General features: G+C 40.2%; 1 protein-coding gene across 7 annotated transcripts in view; it reads left to right on the forward strand.

Annotated features, from left to right (window-relative positions):
- Window positions 1-27,348, forward strand: part of LOC125461272 (receptor-type tyrosine-protein phosphatase T) — a 1,279,761-nt gene that overhangs the window by 302,398 nt on the left and 950,015 nt on the right. For all 7 annotated transcript variants that reach the window (XM_048549829.2, XM_048549830.2, XM_048549831.2 and 4 more), the window contains one exon: window positions 20,384-20,509. In XM_048549829.2, the coding sequence (XP_048405786.1) occupies window positions 20,384-20,509 (126 nt within the window). The remainder of the gene's footprint in view (window positions 1-20,383; window positions 20,510-27,348) is intronic.

Below are 27,348 nucleotides of genomic sequence, written 5' to 3' on the forward strand. Positions count from 1 at the left end.
TTGTAGAGGTCCCACCTACCCCAGAAAGAGCCCCAATTATCCAAGAATCCAAAACCCTCCCTCCTGCACCATCCCTGTAGCCACGTGTTCAACTCCTCTCTCTCCCTATTCCTCGCCTCACTAGCACGTGGCACGGGCAACAAACCAGAGACAACAACTCTGTTCGTCCTAGCTCTCAGCTTCCATCCTAGCTCCCTGAATTTCTGCCTTAAATCCCCGTCTCTCTTCCTACCTATGTCGTTGGTGCCAATGTGGACCACGACTTGGGGCTGCTCCCCCTCCCCCTTAAGGATCCCAAAAACATGATCAGAGACATCACGCACCCTGGCACCTGGGAGGCAACACACCAACCGTGAGTCTCTCTCGTCCCCACAGAACCTCCTATCTGTCCCATTAACTATGGAGTCCCCAATGACTAATATTCTGTTCCTCTTCCCCCTTCCCTTCTGAGCAGCAGGGACAGACTCTGTGCCAGAGACCTGTGCCCCACTGCTTTCCCCTGGTAAGTCCCCCCCCCCAACAGTATCCAACACGGTATACTTATTGTTGAGGGGAATGGCCACAGGGGATCCCTGCACTGCCTGCCGCTTCCCTTTCCGTCCCCTGACCGTAACCCATCTGCCTTTTTCCTGTACTTGAGGAGTGACTACCTCCCTGTAACTCCTCTCAATAACCTCCTCTCAATACAGTTATGCGCAGACTTTTGTAGAAACTTGAACAGCTCAAGTTACCAACATGTATCCGTTGATGTTACTCAAAATGAAATTGAGAATTGAATAAAGCATCGACACCTTTTTGGAAACTTGGAAGTCTCATTAACTCAAGCTGTTGCTCTTCGCAATTCTGGTGGATAATGGGAGAATTGCAACAGTTTAAATCTTGAGTGGAGACAATAAAATGTGAGGCTGGATGAACACAGCAGGCCCAGCAGCATCTCAGGAGCACAAAAGCTGACGTTTCGGGCCTGGACCCTTTGATGGGTCCAGGCCCGAAACGTCAGCTTTTGTGCTCCTGAGATGCTGCTGGGCCTGCTGTGTTCATCCAGCCTCACATTTTATTGTCTTGGATTCTCCAGCATCTGCAGTTCCCATTATCACTAAATCTTGAGTGGGTTATTTGCTGCTGAGTTGCAAATATAATAATCGCTCTTTCACTTTTGCTTGGTTAAAATTCTGGAACACACTCCCTCAAGGCAACATGCCTGTAACAATACCTACTGACTATAACAGTTCAAGAAGCTGGCTCACCAGCACCTTTTCAAGACCGATTAGAGATGGACAATAAGTCCAATGAAGGAATGAATAAATAGAAAACTCTGTTGGTACATTGTTCCTTGATATACAAAACAAAAGAAATAAATTGATTCTGTGTGTGATTAGAAGGAATATCAAATCATTGAGTAATTAATTTATATTTCAGGCTCACTGCAATTACAATATCAGACAAATAAGTATCAACTTTCTGTGTCCAGGAGCACAGGTAATGCTCTGGAGACTAGACTTCAAATCCAGACATGGCAGATGGTGAAATTTGAATCAAGAGTCTAATGTTGACCATGAATCAACTGCTGATTGTCAGGAAAAAAACATCTGCTTCTCTAATGTCCTTATAGGGAAGTAAACTGCCATCCTTACCTGACTCCAGACAATAAATGCTAGCCTAACCAGCAATGCCCTCATTCTGCGAATGAACTGAAAAAAACAACTTCCAGTCCTTTAGGGCTATTAGTTAACATCATGAAGTATTCATTAAACATGTTAGCTGGAGATTTTTATTGCTTGTAAAGGTTAAGGAAAATACCTTTTTGGAAAGAATATTAATGTTTGCTGCTTTTGATAGTTTATTTTGTTACATAAATCATTTATTATAACTTATTAAGCCATTGGGTTGAATTTATTTGAGAGCTTTGTCACTTTTCTGTATGAATGGACTGCATCGGATATTCTGTTATTTGTGTGTCATTTTTGTTACATTATCAGGCATTAGTAGATAGCTAGCACTGGCGTTTTCTTAAAGCAATCCAGATGAGAGGTCATACCAGACTTAAAAACCAAAGTCCTGCAAGGTACCATGCAGATTAAACTTTCCTTGTTTTACCTTTTGTACAGTTAGTAATGCATTAGAATAAAGCTTTTTGGAAAATTAATTTTGGACATTAATTTTGCTTTCTAGTATCCATGATTTTCACATTTTCCATCTGAGTGAGAAGTTCATTCTGTTATTGACCCAAACAGACCTGTCAGCGGCATGAGTGATTTATTGCTGATAGTGATTCCTTATCACTCTTCCCCTTAGTATCTGACATTTTCACTGCTTCCGTGATTTGATTTGCTGCGGGATGTCACATAATACCAAATCACTTAGTGTGATATCAGCAGCTGTCTTGCACTCCCTTCCCTGTCTCTGTGACTCTTGCTCAAGAGGATTATTGATTGTGGTATCACTGTTGCAGAAATCTTCAGTTCATCAAAGAGCCATTAGACACCCATTGTAAATTACAAAAAGACTAATGGATACTTATGCCTTAAATTCAACCAAGGATTTCTGATTGCTTTATAGCTCTGAAAATCCAAAACGTCACCATTAATGCAATTGCATTGATCAGACCATTGGGTGTGAATGTTAACATACCAGATTTTTGGACTCCTGATTTGATAGCCACTAACTTTAATCGCCAGGTAATTGGCTACATCAAAGGTGGACACAGCAACCTTTGTAATACTCCAAGCTCCTCTTCTGGTAAGAAAGGCTTTTTGATGGGGAAAAATCTCATGATTGAACACTTCAGAGTAAACGTTGATTAAATTTTATAAATTGTAACGTTACACAGCATGGTTGAACACAGTTTTATCCCTCAGATATATGGCAGAATAGGTGATTTGTGAAGCAGAAATCGCTCCCTAATCTGCTGTCAGGTTCTGTGGTCAGCCGCTGCTCCATTCATTCTCGGTGCCATTTTGATTCACCCTGCTCTGATTCTGAGCTTCACTATAGGGTGATAGTCTTCTCAAAACATGACCAGCCCTTGTTGTCGAGGCTCAGCAGCAGTTCCAAAGTTACCTTATGGTCTCAGAGATAATGGGAACTGCAGATGCTGGAGAATCCAAGATAACAAAGTGTGGAGCTGGATGAACATAGCAGGCCAAGCAGCATCTCAGGAGCACAAAAGCTCCTGAGATGCTGCTTGGCCTGCCGTGTTCATGCAGCTCCACACTTTGTTATCTTATGGGCTGCTGGTCTTGCAGCTTCTTTGCCTTCAGATTTTTAGTGAGCATTAAGAGGAAGCTGCTGTCTCTTCAACAGCTGTTGTGTGGGATATTCTACCCTCTTCACCCTGCTGTGTACATAGTACATCATTCTTCATCTAGTATCTCGCATGGAGATGAAACAGAGATGATTCTACATTTTACCACAAATACTTCTGTGCACCAAAGAGACATTTGCAGCACCTGAGGATCGATGGTCCAACTGCTCTGCAATAAGGCTGCAGAGCAACCACATACTGTTTAATTTGCTGTGAACTTTATACTTTTTTACCAAGAGCTGTGCTTTGCTAATGATGCCTGGCAGGATGTATAATTAATGTTCAGAAAGTATAAAGTGCATTCAATTGTACTGCATGACATTAGCAACAAATCTGTTCATATATTTGTGGTATGTCGCTGTTGTTATCAAAATAATTGGTGCGTTTATTTTAAAGTCATCAATGCTTTCACTGATTTCATAATTTGAGATTTTGCACAAGGATCCAACATGCTTTTTTCACCCATGTTACATTGCATGATTTTTCAGCAAATAATCCTTAAAGCAGTAATTAAATGAATGAATTAATTCATTCTATAATTCCAGTATCAGTCTTTATCATTAATTGTGTAACACTCGTTCCATATTTTAAGGAAAGATGGTGTGGAGGCGAACCACTTGAGAATCAATATAGTTTCAGGGTGTTTGTATGACAGCCATGTCTGAGTAGTTGCATGCTTACCTCTGGGTCTCAAAGTGGTGAGTGTAAGTCACAATGCAGAAGTTTGACAAAGAAATGCAGGATGACAATCAAGACCAATACTGAGGGACTGCAGCAATATTATGTTTTGCATTATGTATCATGGTCAGTGTATCTATGCACGTTTTGATTGCCACTGTGTCAGTAAACCTTCAACAGGTAAAAACAGAAGAAACAGAAAATGGAGAAACTCAAAAGGCCAGGCAGCATCTGTGGAGAGAGAAGTACAAGTAAATGCTCCTCACCTGGAAGGTGTTTTTTTTTTGCCTTTGCACTTCCTTCTGTGACTAGCGTTTCACCTCTGGAATTGCATGGGCAAGTGAGGAAGTTCTCATAGTATAAAAATGGACTAGGGTGTTGAAGAGGAGATGGTCCTTAGGAAATGCTGACCAGTGGAGGAGGGAGGAAAATGTATTTGGTGGTAGCATCCTCCTGTGTGTGACAGAAATTGCAGGGGTTGATCCTTTGAATACGGGGTGCAAAACTACGGGTTGAAAATGGAGGATAAGGGAAACCCTGCTGTTGCTGTGGGAGGGAAGGTAAAGTTTAAAGGCAGAAATGTGGGAAGTGGGGCAGACATCCAATGGACCTGTCAACCATGGTAGGAGTGGAATGCAAAGTTGAGAATAAATTGAGGACATGCTGAAGACATTGATATGGAAGTTGATATCATTGAACATCTGTGAAAGAGACAGAGAAACTAAGAGAAAGGACTTGTGTCCTTGCAGGCAGTAAGGTGTGAAGAATTGTAATTGAGGTAACTTTAAGCATTGGTGGACTTGGAATGGATATTGCAAGAAATTGAAACAGTAAAGTCAAAGAAGGGGAGGGAAGAAACAAAGTAGGAAGCAAATTTGATGAGTTTTTTTTTCAATTCTGGATAAAATCAGGAAGCAGCACTGAAGATGCCATCAGTGTGCTGGAGGAAGAGTTGTGGGAGGAGGCCCAAGTAGGACTGGAGCAGGTAATGTTCGAAATAGCCCACAAAGAGACTAGCGTAACTGAGACCCATGTGGGTACCCATTATCAGACTGTTGAGTTGGACAATGTGAGGTAACAAAAGAGAAGTTGTTCCAAGTGAGAATGAGAATAAAACATGTGTGCTGAGGGACTAGTTACCCAAATAAGAGTTCTATGTTCAAATGCATGGAGTATAAGTAATAAATTAAATGAGCTGCAGCACAACTTCAAAGATTATGATCAAATAGCCATTACTGACACACGGCTGCAGGGTAGCCAGGATTAGGATAGAATATACCAGGTTAGAAGTTTTACAGGGCAGATACGGAAAATGGGAGAGGCGGTGGAGAAGTCTTACCAGTTAAAAGCAAAATTATTTCAATATTTTCACTCTTCCAAATGCTACATTGAACTCAATCCTATAAGTGGCTTGGCGGCTCAGTGGTTAGCACTGCTCCCTCACAGCAAAAGGGACCCGGATTCAATGCCACCTTCAGGCGACTGAATGGAGTTTGCACATTCTCCCTGTGTCTTTATGGGTTTTCTCCCACAGTCACAAAGATGTGCAGATTGTGTGGAATGGCCATGCTGAGTTGCCCACAATGTGTAGGGATGTGCAATCTTGGTGATTAGCCATGGGAAATGCAAAATTACAGGGATGTTGTACAGAAGTGGCCTGGGAGAAGTGCTCTTTGGTGGTCCGGTATGGACTCATTGGGCCAAATAACCTCCTTCCAGACTGTAGGGATTCTGTGATATAATGGAGGAAATAATGAGGAGAAAGCATTCAGTAAAGACAGGTGGAACTGAGGTAAAGGACCTACAACTGTAATAGGTGTTTATAAACCCCCTGATAGCAGCTCTGAAGTGCTAGATTGCTACACACTTGCCTAATTTCTGTATTTATACAAAGCCAGAATAGAATTAATTGGGGATTTTAATTTTAACATGGATTAGGGGCAGGCAAGCACCTAAGAGAAATGTAGTTAATTTCTGGAGTATGCCTGGGGAGGTTTCCTCCAGCAGTATGACCCGGATGCAATGAGGAGCAAAGTGATAATTGGAGTTAACCATGAGTAATGAGCTATATTTAAGTAGCTACCTCATTGTGCATGAACATTTATTAAACAGTGATCATAATATGATCAAGTTCAATGTCACATTTGAAAGTGAAAAGCATGAGTCAGCTCCTAGAGTTTCAGATTTAGGTAAGGCCGATTTGAACAAGATGGGACAGATACTGGGAAAGTCCTCTAATATGTAAAACAACTAAGGAGCAGTGGAGGATGCTTAAAATAAACACTTAACATAAAACAAAACCAGTTTATGCCCCTGAGAGGGAGAAGCACTACTTCACAAAATGAATCAACCACGGACAACTAAAGATTTTTGGGCTTGCAAAACCGCAAAGAACAGCACAGATCCTGCTGAGTTGGAAAGAATCAAAAGCAACTTATAAGAGCTACTAAAAGGGACCATGAAAGGAAACCTGAAAGACATCAAAATAAGTAAGTAGAACTTTTATAGTTACATAAGGGGAAAGCAGGAGGTCAGCAGCAATGTGGGAGCAAATTACAGCAGATGCTGGAATCTGACTCTAAACGTTAGCTTACTTTCTGCCCATGGACGCTGCCTGACCTATTGTGATTACCAGCATTTTTTTGTTTTTCTGATCAGGAGCAATATTGGTCCACTATAGACTGAAAGTCAGGAAATGGCTGACATGTTTAATGATTGCTTTAGTTAAGTATTTACTAATTTTGATCACATGACACACTTATAGAAACATGCTCTTCTGTAACATACTCCCCTTTGTCGAGGACTCAATGACCGTGTGGTATTATCTCTCCGCTATTAACCCAGAGACCCAGGTAATATTCTGGGGACTTGGGCAGATAGTGGAATTTGAATTCAATTAAAATTGGATTTAATGGATCAGATAAAGATTGCAAATCTATTGTTGATTGTTGGGAAACTTCATCTGGTTTACTAATGTCGTCTAGAGAAGAAAACTGCCATCCTGACCTGATCTGCCCTACTTGTGAGTCCAGACTGTTAGACTGCCCTCTGGGAAATTAGGGATGTGCAGTAAATTCTGGCCTAGCCAGTAATGCCCTCATCTGTGAATGAATAAATGAAAAGCAAATTTGTCCAAGGTCATCCTTGAAACTGGTGTGTCTATGAATGTAAATAACTGTATATAATATCCGGTTGTAACAAATGTCTGTTGGAACTTACCTATCCTGTTATCCATGCCAGCTCCTTTATGTTATGAGGGATGAAGTAAGCATTGCTGCGTCAGGTATAATATCCTTCTGGAGGGAAGACAGTGGAAACAGTAGGATATGCTGTATTTTGATTGAATATTCAACCCCCTTTGCCCCCTCATATGGATGTAAATGATGCCATAGCACAACTTCAAATAAAGCAAAGAATGTCAGCAGCAACATCACAAGAACAATATATATGGTCATCATCATATTGCTGCTTGTGGGAGCTTGCAGTGTTTTGTACTAAACGGGGACTACATGTCAAAGTGTTTTAATGGGTGTCAAGTGCTTTGAGTCATTTGATGGTTGTGAAAAGTGTTCTAAGGCCTTGATTTTTGCTGCAGTGGAGTACTTCACCATCATGGTGAAAGACGTCAGGAACCCGAGTCCTTCCTTAAACCCAGAATTTTCAGTTTTTGCTGGGACATGATTGGTGGCAGACCCTGATTTACAGATGCATAGCTGGTGGACACAGCTGGACATTTAAATGACCAGCTGCCTAAAATCAAATCTGATTTGTATTCCCTGGTTTCTAGAAGTCAGAGCGTGGAAATTGGACAAAATAAGAGCAAGCCCCTGTGGATATGGACCCAAGATGCATTGAGAGTGGAGATCATGGAAATTCCACGGGTTGTGCAGGGGATGGGTGGTGAAGAGAGTGGTGATCATGTGCCATTTGGGACTATTAACCATGGAGGTGATTGGTGCATATAAACCTTTGAACTGACCAATATGCCAACCTGTCAAGATACAGAGTCATACAGCACAGGAACAAAGCCTTCAGCCCAACTTCTCCATGCCAACCAGAATTCCTGAACTGAAATATTACCATTTGCCTGCATTTGGACAATATCCGTCTTAAACATTTTCAATCCATGTCTCTTTCCAAATGTCTTTTAAGTATACCAATTGTCTCTACCTCTTTCATTTCCCCTGGCATCTATTTCCATATACGTGTGAAAAAGTTGCCTTTCAGGCCCCTTTTAAATCTTTTCCCCTCTCACTTTAAACCTATGCCCCTCTAGTTTTGGACTCCCCTACCTTGGCTATTCGCCATATCTATTCCCATCATGATTTTATAAACCTCTGTAAGGTCAGCCTGCAGCTTCTTAATGCTCCAAGAGGATAAATGCTCCAGACTATCCAACCACTCCTTATAACTCAAACCCTCCAGCCTTGGTACCATCCTTGTGAACCTTTTTTGTACCCTTTTCAGTTTAATAACATCCTCTCGACAGCATGGCAACCAGATTTAGAACATAGAACATAGAACATAGAACATAGAACAGTACAGCACAGAACAGGCCCTTCAGCCCACGATGTTGTGCCGACCATTGATCCTCATGTATGCACCCTCAAATTTCTGTGACCATATACATGTCCAGCAGTCACTTAAATGACCCCAATGACCTTGCTTCCACAACTGCTGCTCACAACTCTCTGTGTAAAGAACCCACCTCTGACAGCCCCTCTATACTTTCCACCAACCAGCTTAAAACTATGACCCCTCGTGTTAGCCATTTCTGCCCTGGGAAATAGTCTCTGGCTATCAACTCTATCTGTGCCTCTCATTATCTTGTATACCTCAATTAGGTCCCCTCTCCTCCTCCTTTTCTCCAATGAAAAAAGTCCGAGCTCAGTCAACCTCTCTTCATAAGATAAGCCCTCCAGTCCAGGAAGCATCCTGGTAAACCTCCTCTGAACCCTCTCCAAAGCATCCACATCTTTCCTATAATAGGGCGACCAGAACTGGACGCAGTATTCCAAGTGCGGTCTAACCAAAGTTTTATAGAGCTGCAACAAGATCTCATGGCTCTTAAACTCAATCCCCCTGATGAAAGCCAAAACACCATATGCTTTCTTAACAACCCTGTCCACTTGGGTGGCCATTTTAAGGGATCTATGTATCTGCACACCAAGATCCCTCTGTTCCTCCACGCTGCCAAGAATCCTATCCTTAATCCTATACTCAGCTTTCAAATTCAACCTTCCAAAATGCATCACCTCGCATTTATCCAGGTTGAACTCCATCTGTCACCTCTCAGCCCATCTCTGCATCCTGTCAATGTCCCGCTGCAGCCTACAACAGCCCTTTATACTGTCAACGACACCTCCAACCTTTGTGTTGTCTGCAAACTTGCTGACCCATCCTTCAATCCCCTCATCCAAGTCATTAATAAAAATTACAAACAGTAGAGGCCCAAGGACAGAGCACTGTGGAACACCACTCACCACTGACTTCCAGGAAGAATATTTTCCTTCTACTACCACTCGTTGCCTTCCGTTGGCCAGCCAATTCTGTATCCAGACAGCTAAGTTCCCCTGTATCCCATTCCTCTTGACCTTCTGAATGACCCTACCATGGGCAACCTTATCAAATGCCTTACTGAAGCCCATATACACCACATCCACAGTTCGACCCTCATCAACTCTTCTAGTCACATCCTCAAAGAACTCGATAAGGTTTGTGAGGCATGACCTGCCCCTCACAAAGCCGTGTTGACTGCATTTGATCAAGCCATGCTCTTCCAGATGGCCATAAATCCTATCCCTCAGAATCCTTTCTAACACCTTGCAGACGACAGACATGAGACTTATGCAGTATTCCAAATGTTGCCTGACCAATGTCTTGTACAGCTATAACACAGTGTCCTAACTCTTCTACTCAATGCTGTCACTGATGAAGGGAAGTGCACCAAACACCTTCACTACCCTGTTTACCTGCGATGCAACTTTCAAGGATATCAAAGGTATGTCAAGAAGTATCAGTTTGTCTAGAAGTTTCAACCTGTTACGATCAAAAAGTGTCAGTAACTGGCAAGGTATGCCATGACCTGTCAAGACTTGTCTACAAGTGTCAAGAAATGTGAAGCAAATGTGAAGCCCTGTTTAAATGTGTGTGTGAATATTTTTTTAAATAAGAATGCAATTTATAATATGGAACTTCAAGTCATGGAATTTTGCATTTTCTTCAGTTTGCATAGATCTTTTGCAGCTGTTAGGCGAGTTAGCATGATATGTGGTGTGTGGTGAATGTAGACACTAAAAGAAAAAATGGATGGAGTTGTGGAGAATGGAAAAAGGAGCATGGGGGTCGGGTATGAGAGGCCATGGGGAGGGGTAGAAGGTTTAGGTAACATAGGTTGCCATGAAAGAGGCACTGGGGGGCACGGTTTGATAGTGTGTGGGGGTGAGAGGATGCGTGGGAATGGTGACATCCAGAGCAATACTTTTTGTTTTTAATTTTTAACTTTTGTACAGAGCGCTGAAGTCCTGAAGTAAACTCTTCAGATGGCTTATCCCCAAAAAGTTGTGGTCTTTGGTGAGGAGGCGTGGTCTGGTTGCCATTCTTAATTCAATCCCTCTTTTTGTTGGTCACAACAGCATTAATTTTAAAAGGATCCTACCCTTGTGGATACCAGTTTCCAACTGACATATTCTCATATATTAAAGAAAAGCCTAATTAAGTGAGATAATGGGAACTGCAGATGCTGGAGAATCCGACGTAACAAAGTGTGGAGCTGGATGAACACAGCAGGCCAAGCACCAGCTTAACTGAGTTGTCTTGAGTTAAACATAGGGTGTACTCTTTATTTAAAAGAAAAGATGGTAAAACATAATGTGCGAATGCACACATGAATGTGCATATTATAGAATTGTGAATTGCGTAAAAAGGTAATAGTAAAAAAGAAATACAGATCAGGCTGTGAGTTCCATGAAGAATGGATCATGTAACCTGCAGCCATGAAATTCAATTGTACCAGTAACACTGACATTGGTAGTGAAGCTATTGATTTCAAGATTCTCGGCTTTACACTTAGCTGACAGATCTTTGTTTTGTGTCGGGCTTAATGGTGATTTTACTGCTTTACTTGGCTTCTAGCACTCAGCACACAGGTGAGATGTTATTTTATTTGCAGCTCCAGTATGTCTAATGGCTGTCCTCAAGCTGTGACTTTCATAGTACACAATTCCACACTAAGACAGCAGCCCATCAACACGCAAAGGCAAGGGGTTGCAGTTAGTTTTTAAGTCTTTTATTTCTGCAACATTAAAAAACAAGCATATCTGCAGGAAATGGCTTCCTGCTGAGAGGAGTAGTCTGTCATTCATTATTTCTTCCTTTTCAGTCTCTTTGAAGATTTCACGGACACTCCATATTTATTGGGTTTACATAGAGCTTTCTTAGACAGAAACTACTAATCCTTTAGCTATATGCTGTTTTTTTTGGACACACATGTAATTAAAAGTGCACTATGTCTTTAAATAATGCAGAACTATGGCCTCATGTTATGACGCCTTGAAGCTTTCTTTTAATGAAAGTGAAATACTTTAATTGCTGGAAATATGAAATAGGAAAAGAAAGTGCTGGAGAAATTCGGCAGGTCTGGCAGGATCTGTGGTTAGAGAAACAAATTTAACTTTTCAGAGTCCAATATGATGACTCTTCAGAAACAAAAGAGCTGGAACATGGTGTTTTCTTATGCTGTTGATAGAAGGAGAGAAGCAAATAGAAAAGATTTTAAGGGTTCCCAGAACAAAGAACAAAGGCAATGATAATGGTGGGGAAAGGAGTGAGAAATGTGTAAAATAGGAGAAAATAGATCAGCTCTGCTGAGAGTAAAGCCAACAAGACATACAAAAATCATGGCCAGAGGATGATGCAGAGAACATACTCTGAAATTGTAGAACCCAGTATTGAATCCAAGAGGCTGTAAAGTGCATAAGTGGGAAATGAGGTGTTGTTTCTCCAGCTTGCGTTAAGTTTCATTGGATGTATTGTTTTTCCACTTCAGTGATTGTGAGCCTTCTTTGCCACCCGTGCCAATGTTCTTTAGATTTTAGAATCAGAATGTGTTCCGATAGGGTGAGAATTCGAAATCCATCGTAATTAAAAGTAAACTACTGTGTAAACTTTACAGCAGCTTCATCTAAAAGTTCTTTATCGCTGCCATGAGTCAGATGCTAGGCTGACAAACAAATTATGTATTTTGTAGCAGAACATAATTTCCAGGCAAGTATCTTTAGGGGTGATTTTCAATTGTCACCTATTTCTTCACCATTTCTTCTACTTTTAACAATTGAGGCAAGGTTAGAGCTATGTCACTGACATCAAAGTCTATCTTATTCCAAGTCACTGGTGGGCCTCTAAATGGGTAAACAGTCTGTTGCCATGTTTTGGATATAAGACTGTTTGATTATGAAGCTCACGGTCTGCGATTGTTTACAGGGCCGTGTCTGTAATTTTAAGGATGTTTTCTTTTAAAGGTTTTCTGGTGTAACTGGGCTGAATGTGCATTCACTTGGCATTAAGCAACCAAACTAATTTACTGGAAGGACTGCTCAAGGTATGTTGGTGGTGATACTTTGAGTGGGACCAGCAGAGCAAATTATGCAACAAAATTACTGCAGCCTCACTCAAGCTTCTCTGGGATCAGCTTGCCTCGCCCCAGCCCCATTTACAATCTTCTGGCTAACTTGGCATTGAATTTGGTCAGTTGCCTTTCACAGTTTGTAAACTGCAACAGGGCACCCGTTTGAAGACTACAACTTACATTGCAATTTAAATTGGGCCCTAACCCTAAATGGTTGAGTTCTCCCACTTCTCTTTACAAGTGTAACAAATGCTTCACTGACATCTCAACAGTCACCCTTAAAATCTAATTAATTCATGAAAAACTGGTAATTCCATTGAATAAAGTTCACCAAATTTTTTTTTAGTTTTGTAAGGAGAAAATTTGAACCAAATTTCATGTTTAGCATTACAAGACCTGGTTGCATCAGGTATTTTTCAGAAATTTTTAGCAAAACTGCAAACATGTCACTATGGAGCTCAATATTACTATTCAGTGTGAAGAAAAATTAAAGACAAATGATCTAACATTACATTATTTCTATGATACATTTATGAAGTATCCAAAATGTTCATGTGCACTGAAATTAGAAGCCCTATGCTTACTTGACTTAATTATGTAATGTAACAAATCAATTCTGTACACATTTATACTGCTTTGTTCCTCACTAATAGATGAAATACCACTCATAGGATTTAATGATTCCTCTTTGACAAGATAACAAATTGCATGATTCAAGTATAACACAAATATATAACAAGGAGAATAGATCAGTATCTATAGTAACGTCAAAACAGTAAAGCAATTAACAGATTAGAGGAAGAGGTTATAATCATATCATAGAAAAATGCCTTAATCTATCCTGGAGGGAGAAATTACAGCTTTATAATTATAATGGCAGAATGAAAATCAATGATCAGATATGTGATAAGATTTGTTTTGCGATGATTCATCCAGATGTATTGTGAAAATTACCTTTAACTGCATTAATGAAAAGTATTTTGTGGTTAATGCCTATCAATGCAGCCAACTGCTTTCACTATACACATGATATTTTCATCCATCACTGATCCCATTCCTCCCTGGGCCCACCAAATGCTGGAGTGATCTTGAGGAGAAGATCTGAGCCACCGCTGACAGAAATTGAGAAGGGGGGTAATTTGACCCTTTACATTATTTGCCCATATTGCTGATAGTATAATGTGGGAGCTGGCTGAAGTGGGAGAGACAAATTTCAACACAGCACCTCACTCTCGCTGCCATATCCAGAGCAAACCTGCAAGCTCTGTAAACAGTGCTGTGGTTGACTGCATTGCTAGATGTGGCATTACAATTTTGCAATATGAACCATTAGTGCAAATAGAGGAAACCAAAAATTCTGTGGCATCCTTGATGCCCAGTATTGCTGCAATGACAACAAATAGAATAACTTTTTTTTATCTAACTTGTTTTAACTTCAGGCAAAATTTAGTACTGAGCCAGGTAAAGTGGTGATAAGCAAATGACCAAATGTTGGTCAGCTCGAGTTGGGGCAATCCATGTATGTCAGAGATTGAGGCTAAACCAGATTGCAAAGGTAAGGAAAAATGAAGTCAAGGAGGATATGTAAACAAAGATGAGCATTTTGAAATCAATGAACGAAGGATAGACGGTAAGCCCATGGACAATGGATAACTGGGACTTTGTGAGCAGGGGAACAGGCAACAGAGCTTTGGTAACCGCATAGTTTATGGAGAGAAAAATCTGAGAGGCTGGTCAGAAGTACTTTAGAATTATCAAGTCTGGATATAACACAAGCATTACTGAGGGTTTCAGTCAAAGCTCAGCCAACACAGGGGAAGAACAGTGCAATTTTATGGAAGTGGGAATTGACCACCTCAGTGATTATACAAAGAAGTGGCCAGATGCTCCAGTTTGCATTAAATATAACATTGAGGTTGTGACCAGTACCTCAGGTGTGCTGGGTGGGGTTTGAAGTTTTGAGTTAAGAACAGAACTGAAGGAAATATGTCATCTTCCGTATTCTGTCATTTCACAGAATCTCATAATTGTTACAGCACAAAGGAGGCTACTCTGCACATTTTGTCTGCGTCTGCTCTCTAAATAAGCATTTCACCTACTGCCATTCTTCCTCTTCCTCATGTAATTTAAGTAGTATTGTAACTTGCCTGCCTATTTATTAGAATCTTCTTATTATGTTCCCCTCATGAAACTGATGGAGCTGACAAGGAATGGAATCTTGTTGGTTACAAATTACAGAATTCTACTTTCTTCCGCTGCCATTGCCCTGACTTTAGGAATTTCAGGATGCAAGGCTTTGAACCTAACAGGAGATTCCTATCTCTAAAAAGGTGGAAATTTGGAAGAGTAAAGTGAAGGGCAAGAAAGTTGAACCAAACCCCAATCTGACCACAGTTCTCCCTCAAGCTCACTATACCAGTAAATTACAGTAGAGTGGGGTTGGGCCCATTTAGTTATCATGAAGCAACTGTTCGTAATATAACAACATCCTTGGCACTGTCACCATTTACATCTAAGGGTAATGTTGTGAAAGTGGCAATCAGGGATAGACTTGAACAAAGTAGATTTACTTGCCACACAGGACCTTACTTAGACTTCAAAATCATTACCAAATAGTAGTGAATAACAGAGCAGTTTGTTTCCTCTTTAAACATTGTGAACACTTGCAACAGAGCAGCAGTGATGAAATTTTCGGTCACATCAAACTATGCCTTTCCTGAAGTGATTTATTGACGGATAGCCCCAGCAAGTGTTTTATAGCTACTATGTACACCCAATATTAATGTTAACATCATCTCAAATGCCAGGAATGGGATTGAGTCATGATAGTTTTTGAGGAGACCAGAATTTCTAAACATGTCCTTCTAATATCTTGTAAGGTGAACAGAATTAATAATTCCAGTAGCCATTTATTCCCTTTCTCAACAGTTAAACATAGAACGTAGAACATTACAGCGCAGTACAGGCCCTTCGGCCCTCGATGTTGTGCCGACCTGTCATACCGATCTCAAGCCCATCTAACCTACACTATTCAAGTAAAAATCAATTAGCCTAGAATTATTTCTTTTATCCATTGTCTCTTCTATACTCTCTTCTATACACCCACCAATTGAAACAGAAACAAAATGGTATCCATCAGTCTTGCTCACGGTCTATGAATACATGCTCACATGCCAACATACCAAATCGTATACTTACGTAGACATTGCAAAAATTTGAATTTTGTATCATCTGAATCTACTTTTCTCCAGAAAAGATTCAAGCGGGCACCAGAGTCTTTCCTCCTTACTTTGTCCTTAAGAATTCATCCTTGTTATTCTTCTGGGAACTCTTTGCAATGCATCAATGTTGGCATTGGAGACATTAGGCTGATTCAGGCATGGAGGGACTGTCTTATGAGGAGAGGCTAGTGGATTGGGTCTATGCTAATTAGAATGTGGAAGAATGCAAAGCAACTTAACTTAAACATGCAAGATTCTTAGGGGACTGAACAGGGCTCAATTGGAAAGCTTGTTTCCCCCTGCGGGCACAATCTCAGAATAAGGTGTCAAACATTTAAGACAGAAAAGAGGTGACTTTCTTCTGAGGGTAGTGAATCTGTGGAATTGTTTTTCCCCAGGACCCTTGAGGTTGGGTCATTAATTGTATTCAAGGCTGAGATAGACAGATTTTTAATTGTAAGGACTCAAGGGTTATGGAGAAAAGCCGGAAAATGCAGTTGAAGATTATGTTAATATTGTCACTGGTTTTATTTTTCTCATTCTTTATTTGGAATTGTGAGCTGAAATTGATCATTGAACTTTGAAAAGCAGCTTGCTTTCCAAATGAAAATTCAGAGAAGGCTGTGATCTCAGTGAATGGTGGGCTGAATGACTTTTGCTCCTGGGTCTTATGGTCTTACATGCTCTTGCGGAGTGGTGATAAAATTAGTCTACAGTGCATCATAATGGAGCGAACTGTAGAGTAGTGGATATTTTGGGCTCTATCTCATGCATCTTAATTTTCATGAATTATTCCACGTAAGAAACATAAGCAAGTTCCTTAATAAAATTGAAGCAAGTGACTGTCAATGATACTCATCCACTGACACAGATATTACTTCAAATGATCATACTAAACTTATTGCATCTGATTTATTAGCCAGCAGGCATGTTGACTGTGATAAGTGCTCGTCAACTAATCTCAAAATGAGATTTAAATTTTGTCCAAAAATAACACTGGGGAACATTTAAGATATTGTACTGGGATCTATGTTGCCATTGGAATCTTTCTCACAGCTTCAAGTAATTCAGGTAATGAGCTGTCAATTTGATTTCAGGAAAGGATTTTAACACCGTCACATGTTTAAATCCTTACAGCAGTCTGCTACCGATTGAGCAATACCTCTGCCGTGGAGGCTAATTATTAATTCAGGAAGTTATCATCCCACTTCAGAGGCTTAGGTTGACATTTCATACAGTGTTCGGGGAGTGCTACATTGTTCAACATGCCATTTTTTTTCTTTGAAGAAGCATTAAACCAAGGCTCCAGCTCTGCTCTCAACTGGAAAGAGAAATTTGTATTGCATAAGTGTCCTCACTAACATTTATTCTTTAACCAACATAACTAGAACAAAAATCTGCTCTTCCTCATAGTTGTTAATGTGGAACCTTAAGCTAATTTTTAAAAAATCTATTAATAACCAGAAAAATGTATGTGTTACACAGTTGAAGACACTGACAATGGGACAGACAACAGCAATATATACTGTATCAAATCATTTAACCTTAGAACCAGACTGACTCTGGTAAACAGATTGTGCGGGAAGATAATCACCCCCAACATACAAAAGGGACATCGTGGCTGTAATAAGAGATAACACAGTGTGGAGCTGGAGGAATAGAGGAGGCCAGGTAGCATCTGAGGAACAGGAAAGTTGACGTCTCGGGTTGGGACAATCCGTCGTGACTGTATTGTCTGTAAATGTTGTGAACCATCATAATCTCATAAAGGGCTAACGGTGGAGGAGAGCTCAGAAGAAAACAACGAACACAAAGGAAAGAGGAACCACATGGTATTGAAAAGCCAGAATGATTATTAGCCTGGGGATGAAATGATTGCTGTGGATAAATGGGTGGGGAATTGTTTTAAAAATAGAAAAGACTTCACTGTTGTGGAGTATACACTGTGCAAGATTCAATTAACTGAATGAAAGGCCTCAGCAAAGACCCCTCTGGCTTCGCACAATGGAACTCTGTAATTGCCATGCAAATCTTATAACCTGAGGATGATCAAGAAGCCTGTGTAACTGACATGATTGTGAGATGTCCAAAAATGACTCGAATTGTGACGAGGGAAGCAGTTTCTTAAAGTGCTATTCCCCATGCCAGTTGATTTGCAGGATAAACCTGACGTCTTGTTTGAGCCAGCAACTGCCTCTATTTGTTGTGTTGTTTTAGAATACAACAGACGTTGCAATGTAGATGTCAGCAATGATATTTCTGTCTCAAAGTGATAACACTCTAAAGATGCTTAGTTGGCTTTTGGACACTTTGAGATGATCCGACTGTATATGTCGACGTTCTTTCTTTCTCTCTGTTAAGAAATTATATATTTTCATTACGAGCTCTGGATAAATATATGATAAAACCCATTATAAAGCTGAGCACCACGCAGATGAGATGTATCTAGGAATACTGAACTGAGAGTCAAAATTGTGGAGGCACTGGCCATAGATTTTAATCTTCCATGGACTCAGGGGAGTGCCAACGGATAGGATTACACCCATGTTGAAAGAAAGGAATAAGGGCAAACCTTGCAAACCTTGCTGACGTTTCGGGTCTGGAGCCTTCTTCAGAAAACTAATTCTCCATTTCTGAAGAAGGCTCCAGACCCAAAACATCAGTTTTCCTGCTCCTCTGATGCTGCTTGGCCTGCTGAGTTCATCCAGCTCCACACCTTGTTATCTCAGATTCTCCAGCATCTGCAGTTCCCACTATCTCTGAAGATATTCCTGGTTAATGGTTTTTATCGCAGTCCCTGGACCTTTTTGGGCTGGAGTCAGATTTGTAGTGGAGTTCTTGGGAGTCAGTGATGGCTGCCTTGACTTAGGCTTTGGTCTACTCAGCGCAATGTCAAAATTTGTTAATGATGTAAAACTTGGAAGCTTCATGAATTGTGAGGAGGATTTTTTTAGAAATTCAAAACTGTGAAGTGACAAATTTTGGGAGAAAATCAGAGTGACAACATAAAAGAAAATTTCAATTATGAAAGGGCTAAGAGGGACCTGAGTGTATATATAAGTCACTGAAGGTGCAGGACTGATGGGAAGAGTGTCTAATCAAGCATTTGGTATCCCAGGCTTTATAATTCGGGGACTAGAGTCCAAGAGCAAGGCGGACATATTAAATTTACATAAGAATAAAACACTATGGTCGATATTTTTTGCTATTTTCAGACCTTGTATATGTTTTATATGAAATATGACTGGGTTGGCAGGTGGGATACAGTGGGCGAAGAAAAAGTGCAATAAAATAACCAGCAATCACATTGAGCCAGCTTCACAACCTGTTCTGCTGCTGGGGCAATTTCCCAGAGGTGGGCCAAGATGCATAGTGGTTGTACGCTCCAAACAAACGCCTATTCAATGAGTGCATTTAAAGATCCAGTTCAGGGCTTTTTCACAGAGGGTTATGCCTGCTGACATGGCTGAAAGATTCACATTGCACATGTGCAGTATTCCTGCTATTACTGCAGTATCATAATTCCATCTCAGTTGTTGCTATCTGTTGTGCTTTTTGGTTACTTCCATTTTTTCACTGGCAGGCTGGTGTACAAAGGGTGTGTGCACAACAAGAACCCTTTGACAGGCTCAGCCTTCACGCAACATTTGACGTTTTACTGTTGACTGGTCAAACCCCAGTCATTGTATTGTGGTGGCTGCCAAATTAATCACCTCAACCTCCTGCAGCACCCTAAAGGAGGGCTGGCTTTGGAGCCAATGAGTCTGAGGCACAAAGAATGGCCTCCAAGCAGGGAAGAAAGCACCCATAGCTCCAGTAAATCTCCTTGAACAGTTTCCCCTCATTCCTTTTAAGACATGTTCTCATGAACTTTCCTCCCCCACTGGGCAGTCCCAATTCTTGACCCCTTTTGTTTATCTCTCCCAGTGGCATGACTGTGTCTGCAAAGCTGCTTATCTTCTGATTGGGTTGACAGTAGCAGAAGCTTTCCATTGCCTTAATAAAATGGGAGCTTTAAGGATGACCAGTTAGGAGGATACCTTCAGTAAAATTGTTCTGGCCAGAATGTGGTTGGGATCCATGAAGTCAGGTTTTTGACAGACATGGAAAATTTAAGATGTATGATTTCAACAGTGAAAATTTCAATAGTTCTGTCACAGTAAAAGTATTTACATTTTAATTGTACTGCACAATTGTTTACCCTTGGAAGTATGCATCGAATTGTTACTCTAATCATTCTTTTCCTGCCCTTTGCCCAAGAGCTTTAGCATTTATCATTATCTTTGGTGTTTTAATATTTAGCTTTTTTAACAAAGCATGAAAATGTCATGATAAATATACTTTTACAGAATCAAACCAATTATCGTGTAGTAAAAGGCACAGCATAACCAAATATGTTGTAAAAGATCTTTGCAATCGACTTTGCCAAGCCCTGAGGTCCACATTAATGAATTTGGAGTTGTTTTTGTACAAAAGCCACCAATGTGAATGTGTGGGCAATCATGCACACATTTGGTACTCAAGCTATTTTCTGAATCCTTTTTTTTTCCGCAGGCAGTTGCTCATTTGATGATTATTACAGCAGCTGTGGATACATTCTGGCTCTTGGGACCAATGGATTCACCTGGGAGCAAATTAACACATGGGAAAAGCCATCCACAGATCCATCTGTGCCAACAGGTGAGTAAAGCTGGCAACAGTCTGATAAAACAAGCTTCTGCTCTGGCATGATATAGAATCTGTCGGTGTGCTACCAATGTGAATTTGCAATTGTTAAGTATGAGAATTGCATTCTTCCAGTCAAATTGAGAAAATGCAGCATCTCAAAATTTAAAGTTAACAATCACAGACATAACTGTTGGTAGTGTGTTCCAAGTGAAAATTATAATTTTCAAATGTATTGCAGTGAATGTCACATTATTCAATAGAGAACTCAATGAATTCAGGGGCAGTATGACATACCGCTAAGTTTTATCTTTTACCTGGAATCTTGCAATAAGATGCACTGGCAGCACGCCATAATGAGGGCTCAATGCAGTCTCTGTGAGCATGCATTCTATTATAGTTTTAGTTCAGCAGCTAATGTCAGTCATTGAGAGTCCTTTGGGGCTTTTCTCAATGTTAAATTCAAACTCTCAGCCAGATTAATTTGTCAAAGTCAGTAACAACTTCTGCTTTCTTGCACAGAGGTATTCAGACAGGCAGGTGCACTGTACCACAGTGATTTAAGACCTTTGTAATAATTGGTGAACAGGATCACCTTTTCATGCCTGCTGCCCTCTAGTATTACAGTTGCTCTCACAGTCGGATTATAAACATTACTTGTTGATAACCAAACTTGGAAAGACTCTTGGTTTTAATTTTCCAGCTGAGGGTTTGGCTGACATTAATGTTATCCATCGTAAATTTCTCATATGTTTGTAATTTGTTGCAATAATAATTCCAAATAAAGCAACTCGCTTCGAGGTAATTTTATAATTCTGAATCAAAACCAGAATTATTCAACATCAGGTATATTAGTAATAATAATTTGAAAAATGCTTTCATATAAGTCCCTGGCAAATTAAAAAAAACTTTGCTACTGTGGTACATGACATCAGAGTTGATCTGCATTGGAATGGTAATATTTACTTGACAGTAATACACAGTAAATACGTAGCTGACAACACATAAATAAAGTTCTTTCATTGGCATGAAAGATTGCTAACTTCACTTATGTCACTTTTGAGTTATTGCTGCTTTTTACATGAATAAAATAATGCCAGTATTTTCCAGTCACTGATGCTGTATGCAGAATTAGAGCATTTGGGATAATGCATTGAGCCGATTAAAGTTATTTATTCATATTTTCAATTAAATTAACTGTTTGATCAATCTATTGTGCAAAGCTGAGAGTCCTTATTAGATTTTTTTTAAATAAATAAACCCACAGATGTGCTTACTGCATTCTTCAACTGATTTTGTTGATTTATGAATGGCGGTAGCAAAATGCAACATGAGAACATGATCTTCTGTATTTCCCAGCTTCCTTCTATTTTTTTCTGGTGACCCGTCATCATATAAGGGCAGGGTTTTGCTAAGGATCTGCAGATGAAGGTAACATGAGCTTCATTGGGTTTCTGATCAATTGTGTTTTTGGAATGCTACATGTGGGACCATAGTGTTCGTCGCTTCAGCCTTTGACACAAGAGACATTTTGGGCAAAAAAAATTAAATGAAGCCCATGCAAGTGCTCCAAAATGAGACAGTACATCAGTTATGTGAATTTTGCTTTTCATTTTAAATTACCTTGATCTCTAAACTTGTTTTTCACATCTCAGATCTCCCATATATTGCTGTCATGTTGTGTGATTCGCAGGTAGACAGAGTTAGTCTTCCCTATGTTACCCCCGTTTTCACCTCAGTGTGTCAAGTATATCAGAGCCATGGTCACAGGTCGTGGGGGGTGACGGGTTTGTTGTTTAGGATGAGACAGAAGCCTTTCTCCTCCAGAATAGAGGGTCATGAAAAAAGTGATGTAATAATGAGCTTTGAAGAGATTTTTTGACACAGTCATGTCGTAGCTGTTTGCAAAGGCTTACATGGCATCAAGATCTAGTGGTAATATTGCAGAATCTTTAATTGAAACAGTTCCTCAATTGAAGGGCTAGACTTATCAACCTCCAAGGATGAGTGGGTTTGCATCATAAGTGGGGGGACGGGTGAGGATTAAAGATCTGAATCCCAACTCCAACTCTTAAAAATACGAATTCGAGGTTTGTTATCATTTCAACTATGCATTAAGAGCTTGAGTAGACCATTTCCTAATCAACAGAAACAGTGGAAAACGAGTAATACTTAGAAATAAACTCACATGGATGTATTGGCCAAAACTGAAATTGCTGGAAAAACTGAGCAGGTCTGGCAACATCTTTTGAGAGAAATCAGGAGACGGGTGCAAGTCAGTGGACTTGAAATATTAATTCAATTTCTGTCCACAGATATCTGCTGAATTTCTGCAGCAATTTCAGTTTTTGGCCTAATACTTTCCTTGTGAGTTCCTTTCCTCAACCAAAAACTGAAATTTCTAGAGAAACTCAGCAGATCTCTGGCAGTATCTGTGGAGAGAAAGCAAAATTAACATTTCAAGTTCACTGACCCCACACTCCTAGATTTCTCTCCACAGATGCTGCCAGACCTGCTGAGTTTCAACAGAAATTTCTGCATTTGTTTCAGAATTCCAGCATCCATAGATACATTATGCAGAGTGGGTGACTGCTTTGCAGATCACCTCGGTTCTGTATGCAAAAAAGGCCCTGAGCTTCCACTTGCTTGCTGCTTTAACGTGCCACCGTGTTCTCTGACCAGCATGTCCATATCAGGCGTGCTGCAGTACTCCAGTGGAGCTCAGTGCAAAGCTGGAAAAACAGCACCTCATTTTCTGCTTGAGAACCCTGCAGCTTTCCAGACTTAATATTGAGTTCAACAATTTTAGGGCTTGAGCGCCTTTCCCTAGGCTTTCTCCCACCCCCCGTGAGAACCCAGGCCTTGTTATTACACAGGATGCTACCATACACCACCCACTGTCAGTTGCTAATTGTCCCCATTAACATCTATTCATTCTCCCAAACTGACTTTAACCATTCCTTTGCCTGTTCAACTGTTTTTCTCTCTCTTTGGATTCTTGGATTCTATCTCCACCTATTGTTTACTAGTTTTAACCCCCACATCCTCTCCACCCTGATTACCCCACATTCCTATCTATCTGTAGTCACTTTCACCTTCTACTTATCAAGAATCTAACTTTCTCTGCCATACATCTATTTCCACCAATTTGCAGAAGGAGAGTCCCAAAGCCTAACAATGCTTTGAGAAAATAAGTTCTCTCTGTCTTAAACAAGGAACCTCTTATTTTCAAACTATGACCCTGGTTTTAGGTTCTTCCAAAGAAGAAACATCCTTTCAATACATGCCGTGTCAAGGCCACACAGGATCTTGTATGTTTCGATCAAGTCAGCTCTTACTCTTCTAAGTTCATGGCCACAAGCCTAACCTGTCCAACCTTTGTTCATAAGACCATTCCATCATTCCAGGTATTAGTCTAGTGACTCTCGGATCTGCTTCCTATTGCATTTGCCTCCTCCTTTAAGTAACGAGACCAATACTAAACACAATAATCCCATAAGTGGTCTGAACAATTCTCTGTAAAGCTAAAGCATAGTCTCCCTATTTTTTGTAGACAATTTCCCTTGCTCTAAACAATAAAAGCCTATAGTTTTCCTAATTAACTGCTGTACCTGCAAACTAACCTTATGTGATTCATGGATACACACACACACACACACACACACACACAGATCCCTCTATGTCTCAGAGCTCTGCAGTCTCAATTTTGCTGTTAATATTATGACCATGGGATATGTGTTCTTAAATGCTTGCATTCATTTGAAGTTTCTTTTCCTGGTATTTACAATTCACCCAAAATAAATGGGTTAAGAATTGCTGTAATAGCATAGACAGGAATTTCAGGTGAACATTATCCGCATTCATATGCCTGCCCCAAACATATGATTTCACCTTTTTTGTTAAAGTATTTTTGTTATTGCGATGAAGATTTCAATGGTCTTAATCACATGGAAAATCCAGGCCAATAGGCACACGCGATCGCCACCATTTCCAAGATCCCCTCCCAATCACACAGAATTTAAATTAGAAATGTATCACTGCCCTGGCTCAAAATCTGGAAATTATCCCATGAGCCTGTTTTTCAAAATAAAATGTGATGTACAACATGCTATGGTAAAGAAATAGAAGGTTGACTTTTCTTATGACGGAAACTAATTTATAATTGTGCGTCACAACATCTACAAATTCTTTGCGTTTCCGCACAGTAATTATTCTGTATCGGTTATTGTTTCTAGTAAATGTCTTGCGATGCAAGAAATCAAGTTCAATAACAAATAGGCATTTGGGGTTTCTGCTGAAGTCTTCCTCATTTCTCAAGTAGGCAATAACATTGAACTCTGTCCTTAAGGACAGGAACAGAAGATTGTAGAGTGAATCCAATACCATGTAGATATAAAATGACTCTCAATATGTTGCCATCTATATTTGTTACTTCCGACATTTTACAATAATTAAGTCGTATTCCTTAGAAACAGGGGAATTTTCCTGGGACTCAACAGAGATGAAACCAGTTCTTTTGCTGCAAACACCGACAATGCTGTGCATGAGAACTGTACTGAGTATCTTGGATTCAGTGGCTAGAACACACTGACTCTTTTGTACAGGATCGCCTTGGCATCAAAATCCATTGGCAAAGTTTTAGGAGCTTTTGTTGAAGAATTTCAGCAATTAAGTATGAAGTTTTAGCATCTGAAAACAAGTGGAGTTGGATCAAATGGGAAATTAAAGTATTAAAAGTCTGAATTCTAACTACAGACTTCCCATCCTAGTTTTACTGACAGTTTGTCCTCAAATTCATTACCAACATTTTGCAGGGTGTTAAGATCTCTGCTGATGCTGGAGGGAAAACAAGAAGCAATGCTTATTTAAAGTCTCTCTGTGTATAGAGCCATGGTGCCATATACTCTGTGCCGGATATACACATCTTGCAATGAACCTATGGATGGAGAAATATAATTTGAATTACAATACATTTGCTCATGGCAACAACTTATGAAAGATTTTCAAGAATATTTGACATACTACATAAAGTTGAAATTAGGGAAGAGAGGCCCAAGATATGACAAGGCAAGACCTATTGTGAATATGCAGACATCCCTGTAGCACAAAGTGTAAAATTCCAATTTTGATCTTTTCATGATCCGGCGCATACTGATTTCAGAATATGAAACAATTTTGTTGGAGCATTGCTGAAACATCCAGTTCCAAAGCATTAAAGTGGAAATGTAAAGATTTTGGTGGGTAAAATGATGGTCAGGTGGTATGCTATTGGGATGCAAAGAATAAGCCCATAATCTTAAATTATCTCAACAGCATCTGTGAAGGAAAGAACAGAGTTAACATTTCGGGTCCGGTGACCCTTCCTCAGAATGGCCAGTGGAAGTGACCTTTCCCCAGTTTTGAGGAAGGGTCACTGGACCCAAAACATTAACTTTGATTTTTTCTTCACAGATGCTACCAGACCTGCTGAGCTTTCCCAGCAACATTATCTTTATTCCACAGTTCTTTTGGTTTTTATCTTAAAATATCTGTTGTAAAAGGTTCTGATGGTTTTAATATTTTTGTTAGATTGAGCAACACCTTTTCTAATGTCACCAAGAGCTTATGGATGAAGGTAATGAGTTCTACAATAGCTTTCATAAGGAGCAGGTCTGGTTTTGTCAACTCCCAAGAGACCAAAACAATAAACCTGACTTGTGCTGTGATTGTATCAGTGATAATGGGAACTGCACATGCTGGAGAATCTAAGATAACAAAGTGTGAAGCTGGATGAACACAGCAGGCCAAGCAGCATCTCAGGAGCACAAAAGCTGACGTTTCGGGCCTAGACCCTTCATCAGAGAGGGTCTAGGCCCAAAATGTCAGCTTTTGTGCTCCTGAGATGCTGCTTGGCCTGCTGTGTTCATCCAGCTTCACACGTTGTTATCTTGTGCTGTGATTGACTTGCTATCTCTAAGCAACCATCTTGTTAACTAAGAATAGTGTTCTTTGGTAAAGGCTTAATCAGTATCACTGATCATTATTAGGCTTGAGACAAATGAGAATTGTTGATAGTGAAGCACCTCAAACAACTCTTACTCTAACCACAGAGTGCCTGAGGTGGCAAGTATCACAAGGTGTCAGTCATGGTAATAAGGATAATACCACAGTATCAGTGGGAGATAATTGATTGGTTGTTAATTGGCATGCCAGCAAGGAGAAGAATTAGTGTTTTACCTGAAGATGGTCCTGTATCATTCGTAGAGGGAGCAATGGGCTTCAACTTCCAAAGCCACAGCTACTTCCATCCAGATGGACAAGAGCAAAAGATGCATGGGAACACCACTGCCTGCTAGTTCTCCTCTAGACCATTCACTACCCTGACTTGAAAATATATTGCTGTTCGTTTGGTTTTTGTGGGCCAAAACCCTGGAATTCTCTTCCTTATGGCACTGTAGATCAATCCAAAGTACGTGGGCTCAGCGGTTCAAGAAGAAAGCTCATCACCACTTTCTAAAGGGCAACTGGGGGATGAGCAATAAATGCTGGCCAGCCAGTGATAGCCATGTCCCACGTATGAATTAACAAAAAGTATTGAGTAATGTCTCTAGAAAAGCGTTTCACACACTAAAATGTATTTGCAAAGCCAGGATGAAAATTGGCCAACCCTTTTGTCAGCAAAGATTGCAAAGCAAAAAAATGGTCATCATTTATTTAAGTTCAATAACGAGACTGCAGAACAAAGTTTGTTAGTTTCTTCAATGCTCACACCACAAGCAGCTGCAAATTATGTGGGGAAATGTTAAACAGATCCCTAATGACAGTCAGCTGTTCCAAGAAAGATCCTCATGTTAAATGAAAATGACTCATTCTTG

This window comes from Stegostoma tigrinum, chromosome 19 (genome assembly GCF_030684315.1).
Source record: "Stegostoma tigrinum isolate sSteTig4 chromosome 19, sSteTig4.hap1, whole genome shotgun sequence".
Taxonomy (NCBI): Eukaryota; Metazoa; Chordata; class Chondrichthyes; order Orectolobiformes; family Stegostomatidae; genus Stegostoma; species Stegostoma tigrinum.